The 24642-nt window shown below is 44.6% G+C and overlaps 1 protein-coding gene across 2 annotated transcripts in view; it reads left to right on the forward strand.

Moving 5' to 3' along the window:
* The first annotated feature begins 325 nt into the window (after positions 1 to 325).
* Positions 326 to 24642, forward strand: part of LOC147666208 (transcription elongation regulator 1-like) — a 377596-nt gene continuing 353279 nt past the window's right edge. The window contains exon 1 of one of the 2 annotated variants that reach the window (XM_086949207.1): positions 326 to 751. In XM_086949207.1, the coding sequence (XP_086805333.1) occupies positions 669 to 751 (83 nt within the window). In that variant the 5' untranslated portion in view covers positions 326 to 668. The remainder of the gene's footprint in view (positions 752 to 24642) is intronic. The other variant, XM_086949208.1, reaches the window with a different exon arrangement.

Raw genomic sequence — 24642 nt, forward strand, 5'->3', positions numbered from 1 at the left:
CGGCGGCCAATTGAGTGGAGACAGACACAACCCCTCCAAGAGCATGGGGAATGGAGAACGGTGGAGAACGCCGACAAATAGGTATAAAAAAAAAAGAAAGGCAGCCCGCTAACAATGCGGTAGTTTTACAAAAGACATAACTCAATGTCCATGTATGGGAGGGCCAAAGATACGATCACCAAAACCGCATCTCTAGCATGTTGATTCCGTGACGGGAGCCCGAGCTCTGAGCACCGCGGTAGCTCAGCTTGCTGCCGCCATGTTTCCCCGTCTGGAGCTTGGGCGCAGAAATGTATTTTGATTCAATGTTGTTTTGGGCTGCTGAGATGTACCATAGAAAAATGTCTAATCCTTACTTTTGGGTTCTGCTATAAAATATCACATTGCCAGTTTGTTCTCTTGCCCTCTATGTGCATAGGCATAACAAGTGGTTTAGCATTTGTTTTTATTTCACTGTGACTGAAACTAATGCTTCTTTTCCTTTGCAGTGCTTGTTTTAGATTGTTTAATTTAAAATGTTTTATTTGTATTCATTTTCTGCAGTGCCTTTTTCTTGTTTAGACTAATCTGTCTTAACTTTCTTTCCCACAAATGATTGTGGCTCGAGGAGGCTGTGGTCTGGTGTGACTAGCTGATATTCTACTATAAAATATCTGATTTTATCATCAATGTCTACAGCAGGTTCATGTATACATGTGAAAGGATGTTCCTCTCATTCCTGCCTCTCCTACCCATTTAAACCAGTCTCAAGGTATACCACTAACGCCTTTTTTTGACAGAATGCCTATTCCGCTTTTTTGTGTTGAGTATGAAGCATTGAGAGTTCATGCTAAATTAAGTAGCAGCGATTTGAAAAAGACTACAGTCCATTACATTAAAAGTAATTGCTGTTGTGTGACTATTTAAATATAAATTCAATCCAAACGCTATATTTCTTAAATTAAGTTAAGAATTTTTAACAGTGTTATAAGTTTGGAGGTTAGTTTAGATGTCTTTTCCTTTTGTTAAAGCAAATGGGGAAAAACTGTAACAGAAAAATGAAATTTCTTGTGACCAAATCAAGCCCACCTTTCGTTTTTTGGCTTTAGTGTTTGATAATTGTTTTGAGCTTTTGTTTAATTGATTTAATTAATTTGTAAAATGGTGTGTTTAGCAATAATCACTAACCAAGGATGGCTAGAAAACCACAGTTTATGGTTTCACTTATTTGCACTGCCTTAATTCTCAACATGTAAGCGTTGCAGCGCTATGTCCGTTATATTTTTTACATAATGTTACATATGTCCCAAAAGAGTGTAATCTCACATCTGAAGTGCCCCGCCCTTGCCTAATTTACTAGCTGATTGCAGCATTCTCATCATAATTCTAGAGTAACTCTACCATTCATTGACATTTTGCAATCCATGGCAATCTACGTTAACTGAACTTAATCACCCCTCAGCCATGGCAGAAACCATACATCGTTGGAACAGTTCTTGAACATCAGCCAGGAGAAGCTAATCAGTCTCATGACAGTATTCTGTGGCCTCAAGGTCATTGGAGGAAGGTTTTGGTGCTTAGCCAAAACTTGATCTAATAATTTCAGGGAGAGATTTGGCCTTGTGAGCTAAATGTTGTCATTGTTGCTATGAGGTGCAACAATGATAGCCTGGTATTTGAAAACAAATATTCTCAAAAAGCCTTTCTTTAAGGCACCCACCATTCGTCTTTATTCACCACCAACACATCAGCCCATTGGTTAAATTTTAGAGGACTGGCATCTTTACATCAGTATTCTGGAGATACTGATCCTGTAGCCTTGAAGTCCCTCTCTGTCTTCAAAGGAATGTGATGCTGGTTTATACACTGATGCCAATATGAGGTTCATGAGATCATTTGCCGCTTAGGAACTCAGGGAAGGTTAGATGCCTTTCTCTCAAGCACATTGTTTTTAAATCATTAATATTTTTTTGTGCAATTTTCTGTTCCCACTTAGAATACTTTATTTTTTTGCCGCTTATTTACTTGTATATTTTAACGAGTCATTGTTCATTTGCCAAGTTGTGCTGACGCCTGCAGTTCGGTGCTGTCCCCGGTCCGCCGCGGCATGTCGTTTGTGCGGAGGGATGAGGTACCGCTAATCTTTCCTTTAGCCATACTCCGAGGTCGCGTTCTAGTTGTTGCTGACCTCTCACGCCCACTTCCACCGGTACAAAACCACGCTGCCTGTTGTCACCCACATCTTATTCTCCTCATTTGTATACACCTGGTGATCCCTTTATCTATGGCCATTTTACAGTATACTAGTAAGGAGCTTCACTCCTTGAACAGTCTCCTCCACTCTGGATCAAATACTAATCCTCCCCCGATAGTGGACACCAGTGGGAGAAATTAGTATATCCTTTACAATAACGGGTCAAAATAGACCACAAAATAAGGACCCAAAGCTTCATCACAATAACACAAGCGGATTATACTGCAACGCTCGATCCCTCCCTAAACATGCCTTAGAAGTATGGACTGTGCTGGACTATGAGAAACCAGATCTTTTTTTTTTATAACGGAGACTTGGCTTCAAGAAACCTCTACTGTAGACATCGCTCTAGCTATCCCCCAGGACTACAAGCTGAGCAGAGTGGATAGAAATGACAAGAGGGATTGGGGCCTTGCCATTGCATTCAGAGATAATATGAAACTCGCTATAATTGATTCTCTTAGTGCAGACTGGGTAGAAATCTGTATTTTTAAAATTAATAGCCTATCCAAGGTATCCTGGAAGGGAGCCATACTTTTTGATCCACCTCTGCCTGTTCTGTGGACAGACCATTATCTGTTGAAATTTAACATATCAACAACCTCTATTCGTCAAACAGACGTTGCATTAGAACCAAGATGGAATAGACCCTGGAATAAAATAAATTTTAATCTTTTTCCTCACATTTTATCATTCCCCCGATGTTCAATGCTAACCACCCCAACGAGGTAGCCAAATTGCTAGACACTGAAAATATGTCGGGCCCTAGATAAAATTTCGCCAATGAAAAAAGCTAAACGTTCTAATAAATCCTCACCCTGGTTCACTCCAGATCTGAAAATCGATAAATTAGCGACTAGAAAGGCTGGACGTAAATGGAGACACTCAAAAGCCTCACAGATCGTAATGATTACAAAATGTCACATAGGCGTAATTTAGCTCATATCGCGTATGCAAAAAATCAGATTCTAAATGAATTTACGAAACCTGCATCCATGCAGCCCCAAACAGCAATGTCACAGGACTGGGTCGACTTGTTATCTACGTTTTTTGTAGATAAAATTGACGGTATTTATAGCCAGTTCGCCCTTAATACTGTTCAATTGCATACTCTGAGATCAGAAGAAAATCGTCCCTTGATGGCCTCTACCCTTAATGAATTCTCTGAGTTCTCTCTGGGGGAAGTTACCCTGGCACAAAAAAAGAGTAAAATCAGGCTCTCCCTCCAATATAGTATCCTCTCTGGATATATAAAAAATCAGTCCCGCTATTATTCCCAGCTTAACCAAGCTTTTTAACCTCTCACTACTACATTCCTCGATACCTACTATGTGGAAGGAGACTATAGACAGACCCATTCTAAAGAAACCCACCTCAGACCCTGAACCGCCAAACAATTACTGACCAATTTCTCTTCTTACCTTGTTTGGCAAAATTCAGGAGTCACTGATACAAGGTGAACTAATAAAACATTTGGAAAAAAATAAGTGCTTGACCCCTCTCAGTCGGGGTTTCCAGCTTTTCATAGCACCAAAATTGCCCTACTTGAAGTGGTACAAAAGGGGGTGGTGATGGACGGAGCATCTGATTCAATCAAACACTCACACCCAGTGAAAAGATCTGGGTTTAATCCAGATCTTTTGACTGGGTATGAGTGTTTGATTGATTCAGATGCTCCGTCCATCACCACCCCCTTTTGTACCGCTTTTGGCCGCCATAAGTGTGGCAGGGTATGCTCAGACGTGAGTCCCTTGCTAACTTTGCCACTGGATTCAAGCAAGCCGGGCTGAAGACTGCTGGAATGCCAGAAACCGGTCCTCGGAAGCTTGTATCCGGTCCAGGGAAGACATGGCTTGGCAGTTCGGTCTGGACTGTTCCCATGAGGCAGAGGGTCAGACTGATTTGCATATAGCCATGTCGGAACTGGGGTGGCAGAGTGGGCTAAAGAAAGGTGATGGATTAAACCCAGATATTTTGACTGGGTATGAGTGTTTGATTGATTCAGATGCTCCGTCCATCACCACCCCCTTTTGTACCGCTACTTGAAGTGGTAGACAGCATCAGACTCTCTCTGGGCAATCTAAGATTGGCCATCTTGGTCCTTTTAGATCTGTCGGCCACCTTCAACACCATCTCCCATTACATTCTTCTGGGCAGCCTAAGAGAGGCGGGTGTAAGAGGTTCGGCATTGGCCTGGTTCAGGTGTTATCTGAGTGAACGTACTTCCAGAGTCCAAATCGGTGCTTTTACTTCCAAGAGTCAATCCATCAACAGGGGCATACCTCGGGGATCTATTTTGAGCCCCACGCTCTTCAACTTGTATGTATTCCCCTTGGCCAAAGTCATCAAGGATCACAGCTTCGACACACTGTCGTATGCCGACAACACACAGGTGTTAATTATTTTGGGACCTGATGTTACCAACACAAAACAAATTTTCCGGAAGTGCATGCTGGATATAAACAAATGGATGTCAACAAACAACCTCCAGTTAAACGCAAACAAATCGGAAGTCGTGCTAGTTTGAAATGCACAGAGGCTGTGGACAAATAGCCCGTAACCTCGGCGTAATGATCGACCACAAACTCTTCATGTGCAATTATGTAAATCAAGTAACGCGTACCTGCTACGGACTATTACACGCCCTTCGCAAAATCTTTAAATGGGTTCCTCTGCCTTCCACCACTGATCCAAGGTTTAATTATTAGTCGCCTGGATTATTGGAATGCTCTATTGGCATCCATAAATGAAGAACTAAAAAAACTTCAGGTTCTACAGAACACAGCAGCAAGACTGGTCTTGAACCTACCCGCTCGCTTCCCCTCCGCACCCAGCCTGAGGACCCTCCACTGGTTGCCAATCAGGAAGCAGATACATTTTAAAATAGGCTGTCTTATTCAAAAGATGTTAAATAGACAGGGCCCCTACTATTTGGCAAACAAATTGAAAAAGTATCCGCCAACACGGACTCTCCGCTCTGCAAATAAACATTTACTAATAGTCCCTAAGGTTCGTACAGTTAAACACGGAGGCAGATCCTTCTTGAAAATAGCCCCAACTCTTTGGAATGCCCTGCCACTACACCTGCGCACCAAGTTAGATCATAAGAAGTTTTGTAGATCCCTCAAGACCTGGCTATTTTAAATCCTACTCCCTTTCAGACCTCTCGCCTGTCCGTTTCCTGAGTCTCAGCAAAGCACTATGAGACCTTTGGGTGATATATGCGCTCTACAAGAATCAGTACATAGACCTAGACCTTTGCTTTGCCAGCTGGCAACAGGCCTGATGGGGGCGGGCTCATACTGATGCAGGTCTCATGCAGTTCCTACTGCCCACCTAGTACTGAAATATGAAATAAGGTCCTCCAGAGTCTTGTTTAACACTAGGTCGGAAACCTTGTGTCATGTGGATTTGCAGCACATGCATGTTCACATAAATCAGTATCTTTGCCAAAATCCACTACAGGAGTGCACATTTAATTTTTTTTTTGGCTCCTTACATGTATGTCTTTTCACCTCACCTTATTATTGACCAGTCATTTCTATTCTTTACTCCTTTATAATCTGTTCAAGCAATGGTGAAGAGGTTGGGGTAGAACTTGGCAAATAAGTATGAACAATTAACATTACCTTTCTAGAAGCTTATGTGTTACTAGTACTTTCTTGTCCTTCAATCCCCACGCCTCCTCTTTATACATATGACCCAACTGTTACAAACCCGTTGTCTGTAGTTGTTAAAGCCAGAAGTAGTGACTTACATTTGAAAAGGAGCTAGTGTGATTAAAGCTTATACATTAATTCATCTTCTAATGCCACATGTTCAAAATGGGAGAGATTAAAAATGCAGAATAACTACAGAAGTGAGTACATTGTTTCACCATGTCAATCGAAATGACAACCAGAGGTTTAAACCTGCTCATCTACATATACTACTAGAAAAATTCTATTAGTATGCCTTCACAAAATCCCAGCACTCTTATTGGCTGTGCTTAATAGATATCCATATACTCATTTGCAAGGTTCATCAAAGACTCCTTTAATACGTGAAAGGGTACTGGATTGACCTATTGCAACATCCTTTGATTCTTCATCTTTCTGATGTTTGCAGCACATCTGCATGTCAGCACTTTTATGCATATTCTTTATTTAAGTTACTTAATGATTGATTCTTATCAAACTTTATAATTGTACATTCTTGATTGACTTCAAAACTCTAGTGTTTTGAGCAATAAATTCATCTTTAATACCACTTATGTCCCCTGTTTAAAAAAAAATGTTGTCCAAACAATTGTCTCTTTGTGATAATAGAATGCCAAACAGTCATCATGTATTTGAGGTTTGAGAACATTTGTAGCATCTTGCAAATAGAGCATTTTCTTAGCAAGATCGAAGCTAAGTGCTCAGACAGGAAAATATTCAAAGAGGTTTGCCATTTCAGCCACCTCACAGTTATGACTTTGCCGGCTTGTAAACCACACATGCTAAATAAAAATATCTCTGCTAGGACCTCTTGTTTGATCGCAAAATTAATTTTGAATACAGGTAGGGTGTCACAGCCATTCACCTTTTGTCCAAAGAGGGCTCATTACCGGCTATTAACATTTGTGACCGAAATTGCATTGCCTGTCTTCATCACACTTGTCCTTTGAGTATAGGTTGACAACATTACGTTGGTGTACATTGTGAATAAATGTGATTGCCTAGCTTTCTGCAAGGATAGGTAGTCAAATCTCAACGTTGGTGCTCAACTGTTGTTGCCATCAATTATGTTTTAGTGAGCAATTTATAGTCGAGTCAAAGAAAGCTTTATTCAATAGCAGGTATCTTAAAATCATTAACATTCATACAATCATCAATAGAAATACGAGTTATCAAATAAGCGACAGTTAAAAATATGCAAATCCATAAACGGAATAAATTCTCATCTCCAAGGGACAGTGAGGACAAACTATTGTAGATAAAAACTTGATGCAACAATACAATTAATTGAGTTCCAACTTGTATGCATGATATTATATAAAGTGACAGTGCAATATAAATAAGCAGACCAATTAAGCTTGAGATAAAACTAATATAAAAACATGCTAATTCATTGGGATGTTCCATGTAAGAATTTAAAGCTTACTATCCAAATACGGCCAAGGTACTTGGCCACGCCACAGGCAAAGAGGGTCCTTGCATCTGACTTCAGAATGCTCAAAGCAACACTATGTTCATGGGTTCCCAATTGGTTGCAGATGGGTTTAAGCCATTTTGTTCAAGCTCTTTTATAGGCGGGGCAAGCAAACATAAGGTGGGGCCACACTCTGTCGGCGCCTTACAGCAGGGGCAATCCGCTGTCGTCTGGAATGGGGCGCTCAACTTTAGTTAGTTCTCGTACCGGGCGTGAACCTACCCCAAACTGCATGAAAAGTGCCCTATCTCGTGGCGTCTTGATAAAATCTAAATATGGTTCTAAGAGAATGCGCTGCTTGTGGAGATAAAATTCTTCCGTAAGCTTTCCCAATCTCGAATTGCTAGGCTCTTGGGCATCAACCCATGCCCAGTAGCGCCTTTTGAGCTCAGCCTTGCTATGTGGAGTTTGGGTATCCCACGACTCCTTGAGGCCAAGATCAAGAAGTGTTTTCTTAACATTAATCAGCGAACTAATTCTTTGGTTGAGTATTTTATAGGCAAACTAACCCACAAGAATTGTAACAGTACCTAGGGACATCAGTACCCGCAGTTTTTGTCATAAGATACTTGTAAGAATGCCCCTCGTCGGCATGATTCATGGGAGCCTTTTTAGACACAACGGCATGCACCCATATTCTGAATTTCCTGATCCATGCCTTATGCTTCCTGCGTGTGTCCAGTCAGCTGCATGATGAAAGTCACAAGTGCAATGTTGCAGTAATTTCTTTTTCTGGAACTTTATTTTTGACCTCACAGTGCTGCTAATATAGATGGAGTTGTCTGTAGCAAGTGGCACTACTCATGCGAAAAAGACATGTCTTATGCTTTGGCGCAAATACCTGTGGTTAGAGGCATAGGTCATGGGCATTGGTCGTGCAATTCATACAAGTGGTAAGTTCAACCGGAATGGACATACTTTCACATCAGAAATGTTAGAGTATTTTATGCTCTAACATTGTATTTATGATGATAGCGTGACAGGGAGCATGCTTTTATGACCATTTATTCAGGACCCAGACTTTTATGTTATTCAGTGGAGGTAAAAGATGTATAACATTTTATTCTATCTGAAAAGTCACTTGCTGGTCGGAGATGTTTTTAAAAAAAAATCATAATGTCTATTCTCCACTGTGTTCCTCATCACTGCTAACCAGCGATAAATAAATTCATACAGCTAGCATAACTAAATTACAGCAGGTACAGGCAGGTTGAAATCTCTATCCAAAATTCTAGATCTTTAAAAATGATGAAAGTTATAGAGAAGAAATTACTGAAGACTACTGCCAACTTTATTTTACAGAAAATTGGCGATAATTAGACAATTCAAATGCCCTTGTTCTGTAGTAGGGGATCTCTGTGTATAGTCATAATCTAGTGAATAGTCCCACTCATATGCGGGGACCCCGGAGCAATAAAAAATAATCTCTTAAGCTGTCTTCTTTGCAGTACTGCATAGACACTTCAGAGAAAATAAAGACAAATAATGCAGCCTATACATGCAAGGCTACACTGTCCAGTACTTCAACTAGAAAGGCAAAGATCGCCATCGAGACGATCGACGTCGAGGCGACCGTCTGTCGAAGAGACGGCCATCGACGCCGAGCAGACGCTCGTCGACGTCAAGGAGACGCTCGTCGACGTCGAAAGGACGTTCAGCTTCGAGGAGGAAGACTAGTCGTTCTAGGACTAGGACGGAGTCCTTGGCTTCAGCGAGCACGCGGTCGCGCGGCGCCGTTGCTCGTCCACGAGGGGGAGGGCCTCTAGATCTCCCCCCTCTGGTCAGAAGAAGAAGAAAAGGAGAGTGGGACAGTCTCCGGGCTCGGAGTACTCTCAAGTCTATTCACCCTCCACAACCTCTTACGCCTCCACCACCTCCGGTTCCTCCTCACCGCCCTCCTCTACCGGCTCCGCCGAGGTCTGTCATTACCTCATTTGCCGACGCTGCCTACGGGGCTTCCACAACCTAGGTTTCTGGCTCGGCATCCACAGCGCCCTTCTTTCCGGCCCGCAGACCGTCCAAGGCCGCGGAGATAGAGGTCTCGCTCAAGGCGGAGAGATAGGTCCAGGAGTCGCCATCGCTCGTCTACAAGGTCCAGACGGTGCCATAGGAGAGACAGATCTAGATCCCGCCACACTGATTCGTCCAGTGCCAGGGACTACTCGCCGACCCTGTCGGACTCCCCTCGGACGAGGGTGTTCCCGATAGACGACATTGTCTCCTTCCAGGAGGTGTTGCTGCGAGGAGCGGCTAAGCTGAGCATCACGCTCACTACGCCCACGCCCTTGACTTGCGTCATTTTCGAGACCCTTCACAAGAAGCAATTGTCTCGCCCCTTGTTGCCGTTGGTGCCAGGGCTGGTGGAACCCGCCATGGAGCTTTTCCTCACCTCTGCGGTTACTAAAGCAGCGCCTTCCAGGCTGCAAAAGAAGTATTGGGCCCCTGACACGGACCCTGCGTTTCTTCGCTTGGACCCTGCTCTGGATTCGGTGATTGTGACGGCGGTGAGGAAGCAACACGCCACCACCCCGTCATCGACAGTGCCTCCTGACAAGGAGAGCCGCTGGACGGATTCGGCAGGCAGGAAGGTCTGCGGGACGGCATCCACGTCTATGAAGGCCGCGAGTGCCTCGGCCTTGTTGGGACGTTATGATCGGTCCCTCTGGGAGTCCCTAACACGGTTCTTGGAACGTCTTCCCCGGGAGGATAGGGAAGATTTCCAAGAAATCCTTAATGAAGGACTGATGGTCTCCAACCAGGTGATCAGTTCGGCTGCGGATTCCTCCCTCCTGGCAGCGCACGGATGTCAACCTGAGGCGTCACCCCTGGCTGCGCCTAACGTCCTTGAAGCCCGAGTCGCAGCAGAGGGTGGGCAATCTACCCTTCTCTGGTGAGACCCTGTTTGGAAAACACGCAGACGAGGAGATGGCCCGTATGAAGGCGGAGGCGGAGACCTTGACAGCTGTCTGATTTGGAGCCGAAGGAACAGAAGACCTTCCGCTCGTTCCAGAGACGGTACGGGGCGCAAGGTAGAGGGCAAGGTCGCCAGGCTGGACAACAGCAGCAGCAGTTCCAGCGGCGCCCGTTCCAAAAGCGCCAGAGGTGCGGTGGTGGTCAGCAGGCTTCATCCGCGACCAAAGGCCCGGCTGGGTCTAGGCCATGAACTGTTACTTCCCCTTCATCCGTTACCCGCTCCGGTGGGGGGGGAAGCATTCAACATTACCTGGCCGAGTGGAGAAACATTACTCAGGACAAGTGGGTGCTGAATATTGTTTGCAATGGATACAGTCTTCGTTTCACCAGCCGCCTCCAGCAATTCCACCGGTCGGCTCACAGTTCCAGCTGCGCGAGCTCCAGGCGGAGGCCGATACCCTGTTAAGAAAAAGGGCGATAGAAGACGCCCCTCTGTCTCAAAGGGGAAAGGGTCTTTACTCGCGCTTCTTCCTAGTACAGAAGGACAAGAACAAGTTCAGGTCCATTTTGGATTTGCGACAAGCAAACAAGTGGATTCGCAGGGAAAAGTTTTGCATGCTGTCTTTGCACCAGATCTATCCTCAGCTGCAGAGGGGAGACTGGCTGTGCGCGATAGATCTGCGAGATGCGTACTTTCATGTGCCCATTGCACGGAAACATCGGAAGTTCCTGCGCCTCCTAGTCGGCACCAATCACTATCAGTACACCGTATTACCGTTTGGACTGAAGTCTGCGCCCAGGACTTTTTCAAAATGCATGGCTGTGGTAGCAGCGCACCTGAGAAAGAACAAGGGGTTTGTCTACCAGTACCTGGACGATTGGTTAATCAAAGCCTCCACCTTCCAGGAAGCGCAGTTGCACTTCAACAGGACGGCCGTCCTGCTGAACAGTCTGGGGTTGCACATAAATCTGTCCAAGTCTGTCCTGATTCCTGTGCAGTGCCTGCAGTACTTGGGAGCCTCCATCAATACGTTGTCGGCAATCGTGTCTCCTTCGGAGGAGAGACGCTTATCCATTCTTCGGAAGGCTCAGGCTCTCATAGCTGCTCCATCTACAACAGTGAGGACGGTGTCTTCTCTACTGGGATCGATGGCCTCTTGTATCTTCCACACACGCGCCTACACATGAGGCCGCTACAGGAATGTTTGGAGGACCAGTGGGACCAGAGGAAAGGGGGTTGGGACGACCGGATTCAGTTGTCTCTTCACTCCCAACAGTCCCTGAGATGGTGGTGCTCGGCAGAGAATCTACTCCGAGGGGTTCCTTTCCACAAGGATATCCCGACTCGGACTATCGTGACGGATGAGTGACTCCTGGGCTGGAGAGCGCATTCAGAACATCTGCAGATCCAAGGACAGTGGTCTTCGGCGGAGTCCACGTATCACATCAATTTCTTGGAACTCAGAGCTGTACACTTGGCACTGAAGGCCTTTCTTCCGTCCTTCCAGACCAGTTCCTTGCTTGTACAGACGGACAATACGACCACGATGTATTATCTCAACAAGCAGGGGGGCTCGAGATCGTGCACACTGTCACAGGAGGCGCAGGCGATCTGGCACTGGCTGCTATCCAGAGGACTGACGATAATGGCAACTCATCTGCCCGGTGTACAGAATGTTAAGGCGGACGCCCTCAGCAGGTTGCTGCAAGAAAACCACGAGTGGGGTCATAAACGACGAGGTGCTCTAAGACTTCTTCGCCGCGTGGGGCACTCCAAACGTTGATCTGTTCGCCACCACCGAAAACAGCAAATGCTGCGACTTTGCCTCGAGGTATTACCAACCGGGGACTCTGGGGAACGCGTTATTGATCAACTGGTCAAACAGCTTCCTGTACGCTTTTCCACCCATTCCCCTTATTCCGGCGGTGCTCATCAAGCTGTCCCAGTCCCGGGCGCGGATGATCCTCATTGCTCCGGAATGGCCAGGCAGTGGTGGTTTCACGGACCTGCTTCATCGCTCGATCCTGCCTCATCGGCGGCTGCCGTGTCGGCCGGACCTTCTCACGAAGTTCGGGGGCAGATGGTGCACCTCAACCTCTCGTTGAGTTTGGCGGCATGGCTCCTGAGATAGTGCAATATGGCCACTTAAATCTTCCTGAGGATTGCATGGACATATTAAAGGAGGCTAAGAGGCCGTCTACTAGGACCTCTTATGCTTACAAATGGAAGAGATTCTGCATCTGGTGCATGTCTAAGAAATATGAACCTACGACCTGCAAGGAGGATGTCATCCTTCCATACCTTCTGCATCTGGTTCAGTCTGGCCTTAATTTCCATTCCATTAAGGTTCATCTGGCTGCATTGACTGCTTACAGAAAATGCCCTTCGCAGACGTCCTTCTTCCAGATCCCTGTGATTAAGGATTTTTTGGAAGGATTGAAGAAGGTGTTCCCTCCGGTTCGACTTCCTTCGCCGGCATGGAAACTGAATGTGGTGCTGTCCAGGCTGATGAAGGAACCTTTCGAGCCTATTCACAAGGCTTCGCTGCAGCACCTGTCTTGGAAGGCGTCGTTCCTCGTGGCCATTACATCGGCCCGCAGGGTGAGTGAGATTCAGGCGTTATGTTGCCAAGAACCTCATACTGTGTTTCATGCTGCTAAGGTTGTTATGCGTACTCACCCTAAGTTCCTTCCCATGGTGATGTCTGATTTTCATGTTAATCGGACAATAACTTTACCAACTTTTTTCCAGAATCCTTCCACTCCAGCGGAAAGGTCTCTTCATTCCCTGGATGTTATAAGGGTGTTGAAATTCTATCTGGATAAGACCAAAGACATTCGCAGGTCCGACCAATTGTTTGTCAACTATGGGTCGGTTAGGACTGGTCTGGCTACTTCGAAGCAATCTATCTCTAGGTGGATTGTGTCTTGTATCCAGCTTTATCAGAAAGCGAATAAGACCTTAGGGGGTAGGCCTAAGGCTCATTCCACCAGGGGCAAAGCAGCCACTACTGCTTTGCTTCGAAATGTTCCCATTGCAGAGATCTGCAAGGCTGCCACTTGGAAGTCGGTTCATACCTTTGCTAAGCCTTACTGTCTGGACTCTGATGCCAGGGCAGATGCTCAGGTCGGACAGCCTTCGCTGCAAAATCTGTTCGCATAATAGTGGTGTTGGGTTTTTTTCTCCACCTCCGGGTTGTTTTTGGATGGGCTTGCCATTCTATTCACTAGATTATGACTATACACAGAGATCCCCTACTACAGAAGTAGTAGTTTCTTACCTGTAACTCCAGTTCTGTAGTAGGGGTATCTCTGTTATAGTCATAAGCGCCCGCCCTCCTCCCCGGTGGAGAAAGTGATGAAATGATGAATTCTACAGGTCTAGCTGATACATCTCCAAAAAGAACTGAAAGTGGAGGGAGTTGCTGTGCATTCTGGGATACCAGGAGAGTTCTGGAACGTTTCCTTAAAGGCACAGTATCTCTTTTTAAGCCACATAATGGCAGCCTATTGGGGCTTGTCTGTCCTGTCCTTCCTCTATCATTCCAAGGATTTGGTGAAGGGGGGGGGGGGGGGGGGAGTGTTCTCCATGGTGAAACCTGGCAGACGGGTCTAAGTGGGATATTTGTGGAATATCCTTGCATTTCTAGTTGAAGTACTGGACAGTGTAGCCTTGCATGTATAGGCTGCATTATGTGTCTTTAATTTTCTCTTAAGTGTCTATGCAGTACTGCAAAGAACACAGCTTAAGAGATTATTTTTGATTGCTCCGGTGTCCCCGCATATGAGCGGGACTATTCACTAAATTATGACTATAACAGAGATATCCCAACTACAGAACTGGAGTTACAGGTAAGAAACTACTCCTTCACTTACAACATTTATGTACGAGCAGGCAGAATAATTTGACGGGGTTCCAGCCTAAATATGGACTTGTTTTTGAGTATTATTGAGCTGTAGAGGGGAGAAGTATACTTTTTCTAGCTAATTTCATTGTTGAGCGCACTAATATTTTGATTTGTACTTGAACAAAGTCTATGAAAATCTTCATCTGAGGATATTTTGTCAGACTATATCAGGGCCCGTATTATACATTCTGCCCCTGGGGCGCGACTGGAATGTGAACCCGCTTTGAGCGCCCCCGGGGCACAATGGTATTACAGAAGAGGCTGCAGAGCCTTATGCATCCTCTTCTGTAATAGATAGCACTGGCACCCATGTTTCACCAGCGCTATCATGAGGTGTTCGCTCATTTGCATGGGGGGGGTGTGAGAAGTTGGCCGGGCATAAGATGTCCACTATTCTAGTGGGTACCTTGCACCAGTCCAAACGACCTTTATTGATGGGTTTAAAACAACCTTTATAGAAAGCTATCCTAGTGGTAGCTGTGGAGAGCAGCCTTCAAGCTAAGTGTAGAATGAATGTAAAGCAGCTTGTTTTACCAGTTTATAATCTCTTGAATGATCAAATGAAAGTACACCACACAAGGTGTATATAAAATATATGTATTTATTCTAAACACAACCCCTCAAGTCTCTTTATGAGGCTAGAGGCAAAAGTACAATACAAGAACTTAAATAACAGTTTACGTTTTGCCCTGGGGCCTCACAAACCATATACTAAAAAAGTGGTATATGAACCACGTAAGAGTTAGAAGTGAGGCTTAGGTCCTGTAGAACCGCTGAGGCAACCAGGAACCGCCTAAGGTAGGGACGCAGGAGACCCATGGGGACGCGTGCAGTGTCTAAACACAGCCGCAAATCACCATTGACTTCTATGGAAAAAGTTTAAGTTAGAGTTTTAACGTTTAAGGACACTTAGGAGTGGACTGCGGTGAAACCCATTTAGAACTAGACACTTTGCGAGTCAAGACCCACGGGAGCACTGAAGTACTCGTGTTACTTCACCCAGGAAAGCCGGGTGCATAGATGTCTTTTTTCGTGTCTGGTTTCGTCGTCATTTCCAATGGAGAGCTGTGAAGACGTGCTGCAGGCGACCAGAGGAAAAGTGTCCGGATGGATCTAAGGGTGGATCAGAGATCTAAAGAACCTGAAAGCAGAGGGGACAGAGTCTGGGTCACTAGCCAGTGACCAGGATGGCGACAGGAAGATGCCAGCCAATGTCTGATGCTTTAAGGTGAAGTAGGTGAAGCTTGACTCTCCAGCCACGAGGTTCAGAAGGCGCCAACGACAACCAGAAACTGGATTTGAGCTGTCCCACGTCGGATGTCGAGTGCTGCAGCGTTGGTATCCGGATTGAACCCAACAACCTTGGCAACAGTAACCCACGCAAGAAGACAAGATTGGCTTCCGTGCAGACCAGCAAGGTCTGGGCGACTCACCCTTTGGAGTTGAGTCAGGGCACGTCTGGAGCAACCTGGAAAACCCAAGAATCAAAGGATTGTCCTTCGTGGGGACCCACTAGCTAACGGACTAGGGATTGCGAAGTAGCCTCGAGCAAAGGATGCAGAAAGCGGACCCACGGAACACTCATGGAGTTGTAGGCATCTAAGCTACGGTGCTCGGGCGAGGGCATCAAATAGCCCAATGTACAACTTCGGGAAACTTTGGGAAGGAGGTGCACTTGCAAAATTGCAGGATGTCAAGGAGTTCCGGTCCCACGTCTCTCGGGATAGCTACAGGTCTCAGCTTTGCTGGGGACTCGTGTCAGCCTCGGAGATGTCTGGAAGTCCGTGTCCTGTGTCGCAGAATCTTCAGGATCCGTCAGGAGCCTTGAAAATGCAGACCGGAAAGATGCTTCTTTGGTGCCTGTTTGAGCAGGGGAGTCACTCCTTGACCCCAAGGGAGATTTCTTCCGTATATCAGTCGATATGGAATGTTGAAGGTCCACAGCGCCAATATGTACCTATAGCTCAGGCCCCTCCATTCCCAGCAGTGTCCGTGGTTACAAACACTGAGGATCCGCTGACTGCGGCGGGGCAACTCCGCTGCCGGACTAGCCGCTATACATCATACACCAAAGGTTGCCCTCTTGGAGTCGCCGCACATGGAAGGTTAATAACGCAAACCTCCACAGGTGGCAAAGGTGACAGCACGCCCCCAGCTCCTCATGAAGCCATACGCGTTCAGTGTTTGTAACCACGGACACTGCTGGGAATGGAGGGGCCTGAGCTACAGATACATGTTGGGGCTGCGGCAGCAACGTTGATCGGACTTCCCACCTAACCGGGATTAATATTGTCAAGACGGAGGTAGCAGCGCACATGCTTTTACGAACTTTTAAGTCTTGGGGCATATTATTGAACTACTATGACCAGAATGCCTGTGGTGACCCACTGGGGCGGGACTTAATATTGAATAAATTTGCTGTGTTCAAACTTACCTGCTTAGTCAGTCTTCAGTGCCAGTGAACCACAGCAGCCCATTGCTCGAAACACGTATGCCTTCATGAGGAGCTGGGGGTGTGCTGTCACCGTTGCCACCTGTGGCGGTATATATATATATGTGTGTATATATATATATATATATATATATATCTCCTTCCTTGAAAAGAGAGAAGCCACAGCGGGGAATCAGGTCGGAGGTAACTGCATTTCGGCGAAAACTGCCTTCTTCAGTGCCAGGTGCGTGTTGCCCGGAGGCGAGCTCCTGATCATATTAATTAGTCATCCTCACCACTGATTGGTTCCACCCTAGCACCGTGATCTCATATGAGTAGGTGTGTCCTTGTGTAGCTGGCCCACCGTGTTGCAGCAGACCACAAGTCCTAGAGTGCCCCTGGATGGTGCTGAGCTAAGCTGGGAACGGGAGTAAACCTGGTGAGGCTTACGGACATTCAGGAGATTTAAAACACTGCCACAGTCCTGAATATAGTTCATAAAAGGCCTCCTTGAGTCCCCACACCGCATGAACCGTGCCACCAGGAATCAATTGCACAAGGCTCCGTATGCCAATGCACCAGTCCCAGTGCGAGGCAAGGTTTCCTCAGCATCTCGTTTCTTTCTTTCCGGATAGCAGGTGAGCTCCAGCCATCCGATACCTCTGAGGATCCGCTGACTGCGGCGGGGCAACTCCGGGGCCGGACTAGCCAGTATACATCATACACCAAAGGTTGCCCTCGTGGAGTCGACGCACATGGAAGGTTGACAACACAAACTGCCACAGGTGGCAACGGTGACCGCACGCCCCCAGCTCCTCATGTATTTAATTGCCATGCAGAATTGGGTATTCGCTATGTGAGCGATTTCATTAGTATTCAACCACTCTTGCTCTGGCATAGAGTTTGGACATCGCCTGATCTCTTTTTAAATAGAAATATCATCAAGAATTGTATGGGGCTGGACAGGGCCACCATGATACCTTGGCTGATGTATATTTGTAAATTTACTAGGGATCTAGGAAGACCCGAGTTTTACCACCATCCTGTTTCATTGTGTAGGATATCAAGGAAGGACTTGAAGCAGTTATGTTGGTATCACGTGGAATCCCTGAGATTAGGAGTGGAGTTAAACAAAAAACTAGTAATACAGCATCAACTCACCCTAGTCTCTTACACTATTCAGCCTTATTTAATTTGGTGTCTTGAGGGCTTTGACCGTTCTTTATTAACAAGATTCAGGTTTGATGTCTTTTTTCGTTTAATCACATTTCCTAAAGTAAACGATTGGGGAAGAAATCTCTGTAAATGTCCGTGCGATAACTTGTCCACCCAATCCACGTTGCATGTAATTTGCTTTTGTAAATTTTACACGGTGGAAAGATCCAGATGGATCAAACCACTTTTAAAAAAACAAGGCACATGGAGACAATGCCGCCCAGCTTTACTGTTTTTAGTATCTTTAAATGATGTAAACTTTGTGGCCGTAATGCTGGGCTTTTTAAAAAGTATTTTAAGGAAAAGCATAACTAATTTTTAAAACATATGTATTTATTCTTAAAACTATATTTGTGTGATTCTTTTGCTTGTCCATGTAATGAACTTGTTGCTTTTATGATTTTATGTACTTTGAAACCGAATAAAGCTTTTTCATTCATTCTGGTCGTGTGCGCCTTCAAAATAGCTTTGGGCATTTGGTGAAAAAAAAAGAAAAAAAAATCTATATATCTATCTCTATATATCTTCTCTCTCTCTCTCTCTCTCTCTCTCTCTCTCTCTCTCTCTCTCTCTCTCTCTCTCTCTCTCTCTCTCTCTCTCTCTCTCTCTCTCTCTCTCTCTCTCTCTCTCTCTCTCTCTCTCTCTCTCTCTCTCTCTCTCTCTCTCTCTCTCTCTCTCTCTCTCTCTCTCTCTCTCGATACGTCACGATGTTTTCGTTCGCAGCAATAGCGCTAACGGGACGCTCACCGGGACGCGCCGCAAGGGCAAAAAAATAACATAAAAAAATATATATATACATATAAAAATAGTATTACATAAATATACAATATAGGATTCATTATAACAAATATTATATTTGATAGCAATAGAAATTTGCTATTAGAAAACGTTGAAATTCACTGAAAAAAACATGTTTGAGGCCCTATATATAGTTAGGAATTAGCATTTACAAAACCTATGAAATTCACTGAAAAAACCATAGGTTTCACACCAGTTATAGTTAGGAATTAGCATTTAAAAAACCTATGAAATTCACTGAAAAAACCATAGGTTTGACACCAGTTATAGTCAGCTGGAAATTTTACTGACATAAAACCATTGAAATTCCCAGGTTATAGTTAGTTGGACTCACTATAACTTGCGCGCCTGCAATGCACTGCTGATGACGTCACATATTACATCACTCATGACATGGTCAGTGACATCACTCATGACATCACTGATGACACCATCCTTGTGACAGAGTGACAGACCTCCGTTCAGTGTAATGTAACCCTTGAAACACATATTCAAAAATAGAAACTAACATTTTCAAAAAAATGGAGATACCCATACCAGTTACAACAACCAATTCAGTAATTCCACCATCTATATACACATCCACTCATTCACCAACAGTTCTATACAGTCACTCATACATATACTCACTCATCATATGTAGTGATACACATATACATCCTGTTACACACTGACAGTCATCCAAAAGTTACTCACACACATACAAATAAACTATTGAACATCCATTTATTTGCATATACAGCTATACACACACTACCACCTTACTTCTAAGGAAACTTACACATACTTACTCTCTTAAACAATCACTTATAGAAACACTTATTTAAACAGGAACTCTTACAATCTCTCACTCTCACATATACTCACTTATATACATCAATACTCACATATACTAGATTAAAACATATGTAGTTACTGATAAAGACACTAGTGAGACAGTCATTCAGTCACTAACACACACATATATACACTCATCCGCCCATACAGTCCTGCACATATGCTGTCTTCAAAACACATACAGTGAGTCAGTCATTGATGCATCTATGTGCTAAGTAATACCCCCACCAAACCATACACACTCTCATACTGATACTAAAAAAACATCTAATAACCCATACACACACACGTAGCTACTCACCAACCCATGCAGCCACTTATACACAGTGATACACTGATACATATATTTAAATATTTAAACATTACTCGCTAATATATGTATTCACTAAGATACACTTAATAAGCCAGTTAACCAATCAATTTTTTAAAAAAAAACATCCATTTAGACACTTATTTAAAAATGTATTCTTCCATCGACCTTTACAAATACATATATAAAACATATTTATTTTTCAGAAAGACACACATTCACTGAATGGTGTCATCAGTGATGTCATGAGTGATGTCACTGACCATGTCATGAGTGATGTAATATGTGACGTCATCAGCAGTACATTGCAGGCGCACAAGTTATAGTGAGTCCAACTAACTATAACGTGGGAATTTCAATGGTTTTATGTCAGTAAAATTTCCAGCTAACTATAACTGGTGTCAAACCTATGGTTTTTTCAGTGAATATATATATACACACACCCACGGGTATACTATATCTAAGTAAGGGGTGTGTACACCACCTTACCCAGGCTGCAAGTGCAGACCTGTGGTGCCTTTTTGGAAGGCTTACCAGGGGTGGCATAATACATGCTTCAGCCCCTGGTAGGCCTCTGGAGTACCTATGCCCTTGGTACCTAAGGTACCATATACTAGGGAATCATAAGGGTGACCCAGTAACCAATCTGTATGTACCTAAAGTACATGCAATCAATTTAGAGAGAGAACAGCTAGGCTGTGGTCCTGATTAGCAGGGCCACAGACAGACTAAAGTCGAAAAACAGGTGAAACACAGCAAAAAGTAGGTGTAACCATAGGAAGCAGATTCCACTCTACTCCAGGTGGCCCCATGCAAATGAGGGAATCGCTTTGGTTCCGTGCTGTATTACCAACATGGGCACAGAGGCAGACATGCTTTTAAGAGGCGCACATGCTTTTAAGAGACAAAAAGGTGGCATACTCTTAGTGCGCCTCCTTGAGACTGCCCTCTGGGGAGGGGATTGAGAGTGGGTCCCATGACTGAACACGACTGCAAAGAGATCTCTAATCCCCCCCCCCCCCCAAAAAAAAAGTACAGGTGGGTGCTGTGTGCACAGTGAAACAGTATTTCACTTGACTGTACTATCCTCAGGGCAGGGCGATTTGGCAGCTGCCCTGGGAATAGCGCATTCATTATAATGTGGCACACTTTCCTTGTTGGCACCTGGCGCACCTTTTGAAAAGTGTGCTGTGGCACAACCAAGTAAAGTGTACCATATTCGTAATACGGCGCCCGGTAGTAAAATGAACTTGAATAATATCTTTCATTTGGTTTACTCACCCACCCTCCTGTGAGAACTTTGTAGTCAGAGGGACTTAAATCATATTTTAACGTGAATTGTGAAACAACAGTTCAGATCATGTTTAGTAACTTGTAACATGGGAATAAGCTTTATTAGTTTGCAGTTAATTACTGTTGATTTCAGTTGCATAATACACTGATGACTTACCTATGAATTGTAATAAGTGGTTTGTCATTTCCGTATGCATTTATTCATGTGTATTTTGTGTCAACTTTATCTGTATTTATCCATATTTATTATGGGTTTTATGAAAAAAGTAAAGCTGAAACTGGTATATCAACATATTTATTTAACCAATAAATATGCAGTCATGCTTGAATGCCTGCCAAGTTTCAGTGAGATGAACTCCCGCAGAAGTAAATCATTGCACTTGTATGAAAATATGCACATTTGGGTATCAACCTGGTGCATAGCTACTGCTGTTCAAACCGCTTTACTAAAAAAAGAAAGGTTCAACCCCCTTACCTATCAATTCAGTTATTTGCCTGGCAGTCATGGCAAAGTCTATTTGGAATCACTCAAAAAGCACCCAAATTCTGTTTGTAGCCACATTTAAAAATGGACAAGAAAATAAATGTTTTTCTGTCTGTATTTATCTGTAAAAATTCAGTCAAATCGAAAAACAGTGAGCCTTCGTTACAAATTACTGCATAGGCAAATAGCTTGTATTTATATCTTGATTTCCTCTGTACTCTAAGAATCAACAATAAGTCTTTGAAGAGAAAGCCGAAAGATTGAAAATGACCTTGCACTGTTGATATTTTATAGTTTGTATAGACTGACCTCTCACTTAAGGCGTGGCTGTGACTGTAAATATTTTTGTTTAACAAACTGTATACATGAAAAATGATCCACTGGGTGATTTTAGATATTTTTGTGAATGTTACCATTTACTGAGTTTAATAGATTAGATCAAAATCCTATTAGGGTGCCACAAGCATGACATTTTAGCTACTGGATAATACATTGCTATACAATGTAGATTCTCCCATTCCACCCTCACATAATTTTACTCTTAGTTTTGAAGTTCATTTTGGTTATATCGAAGCATGGCACCTTGGTAAAATAATGTAATGTTCTGTTTCAAACTGTACATTTGTGATATCTTGAATGGAACAGAGCCCTGTGAATAGTCTCTGTTGTAGGCTATTGATGATCTGCATTTGGAAACCTCGAGGCTGTTTGATTCCTCCTTGTCATGTCTCCTGGTAAACTGAAAGCGAGTTGAACCGCCTCGGTTTGTCAGTTTATGCAACTACATCTCATTGGGTCCACACCCATTTCAAACTAACTCCAAGATCATGCTGTTAAAAAAGGCATTTGTGTCTGTTATATTGCTGATTGAGTAAAAGGTGTGGTAGGATGTCTTGATTCTAATGTATTTATAATGGACCAAATGCAGTGTTTAAAATAGTATATAAGTAGCATGTGTTGGCCGTAGATACATATGCTTAGCATACTCCTTGTGTTGGGCTCGGACATTGTTTTAGTTTGAAAAGTCTTTCGAGTCATGAGGTATAATGACTCCTCCTAAAGTCTGTTTTGTGCATGGTTTTCAGCTCCTTGGTTTGTTTTTCTGAGCCATCCATTTCGGATGTATTTTTCAGAGCTCCCGGATTGAAACTTCTATGTGGTCTCACTGACCCTTCAGTGACTGCTATACGCAAGCACATACAAAACCAGCCGTTTGCTGATTTTGAAGTGAATGAAAAGACTCCTTTCAGCTTCTGCGTCCAGTGTCGTGCGAAATACTCTGGGCCAGATCACCATCGAGTCTGCAACCTCCATCTCCAGACCAAGAGAAATCATTGTGTGGAGCCGAATAGTCTCTTCGGAAATCAGTGAGCCCACACTACGATGCAGGCATGATGAGCGGAAGACGCCCCAACATCTTCGGGAACCAACGGGCACCCCCAAGGCAATCCGGCCTCAAAGCTGAGGCCCTGCGCGTCCATGACGGAGATGTGGAACCCTTCTTCCTCCTGGTAGTAGAGAGGGGTCCGATTCAGACCAAGGGGTGGAGGAAGCACAACATATCTCCTCAACAGGGCACATGCGTACGATGGCGAAAGCCTCAGACACACATCCATCCTAAAGCAAAGGTTCAGAAAGAGGCTTACGGAACTCCGGAGCAGACAATTGTCTCTCTATCCTAGCAAGCCTCCAAGGCAACCTACAAGACTAAGGCACAGACTCCTTCGAAGTCAATCCAGTGTTAGAGCCGGTTGTGAGAAGTTGGCCTGATATATGATGCTCACTAGTTCTAGTGATCACCTTGTATCAGTCCAAACAACCCTTATGGTGATTGGTTGTAAGTCAACCTTATAGACCAGCTATCCTAATGGTAGCATGGACAAAGCAGTCTTAGTCTAAACTCTTTTGGCATGTGAAGCCAGCTGTTTTACCACATATAACCCCTTGAAGACCAGATGAAAGGACACCACACAGGTTGTTATGAAAATAAACAATATATTTATTACTAACAAACACCTCTGAACTCTTTATGAGATCAGAGGGCTAAGCACATAACAAGACTCTTAAGAAAAATACGATAAGTTGCATAAATTACAATGGTGCACTAGGGGCACGACAAACCAAGTAAATGGTATAAGGAGATCAATAAAGGAAATGAAGATACACAGAGGCTATAGGATTGCTGGGACTACACTACCCTAACCTTAGGTAAGGAGCAGGAGGCCCACAGGACGCGTGTGCAGAGTGTGAACTCACACGTGAGATGCGGAACAGAGTCAATGGGCACAACAAGTTACGAAAAAGGTGAGTAAAGACAGTTCCGACAGGTTGAGACTAAAACTACAGGATACCTGGACACTAGGAGAGTCAATCTACCTTTGAGCACCGAAATTCTCTCGTTACCTCACCCACGTGCTGCGGGTGCATAGGTGTGAAAGTGTGTTGGGTTTCCGCGTCAAAGTCTATGGAGCCTTGAAGAAAGATGCTGCAGGCGACCAAGAGGAAGATGTCCGGAATGATCCAAGGGTGGATCAAGGAAGATGGAGACTTGAAAGCAGAGGGGACAATGTTCAAAGTCACTAGCCAGTGACCAGAGTGGAACCAGGAAGGAACCAGATGCTGTAGTCTCGATCAGGTGAAGAGTGGACGCTTGACTCTGCAGCCACGTGGACCAGGAGGTGTCTTCGACGACCAAGATGGAGGCACGAGCTGTCCCACGCAGGCTCTCGCTGTCGGCGGTGTCTGATCCGGATTCGGAGTCAACAGGTCTTGGCAAAGGCAACCCACGCGGCGAGTGGAGATGGCGTCTGGTGCGGACCAGGAGGGTCCGGGGTGCTTCTCCTTTGCAGGGAAGCAAGGGCCAGTCTGGAGCAACAAGACCAGAGGTGTGGATTTCAAGGATCGTCTAGGAGGCCACTAGCCAGCCGGCAAGTGACCAGACAACGCGTTGAGCAGCAATCAAGCAAAAGGGCCCCACGCAGATCTCGTGGATGCTGGAGGGCTGGTCTTCTGTGCAGGAGCTGCTCGGGCTGGGGCTTCTCAATCCCC

The sequence above is a fragment of the Lissotriton vulgaris genome, unplaced genomic scaffold (assembly GCF_964263255.1).
Source record: "Lissotriton vulgaris unplaced genomic scaffold, aLisVul1.2 SCAFFOLD_650, whole genome shotgun sequence".
In the NCBI taxonomy this organism is placed as follows: domain Eukaryota; kingdom Metazoa; phylum Chordata; class Amphibia; order Caudata; family Salamandridae; genus Lissotriton; species Lissotriton vulgaris.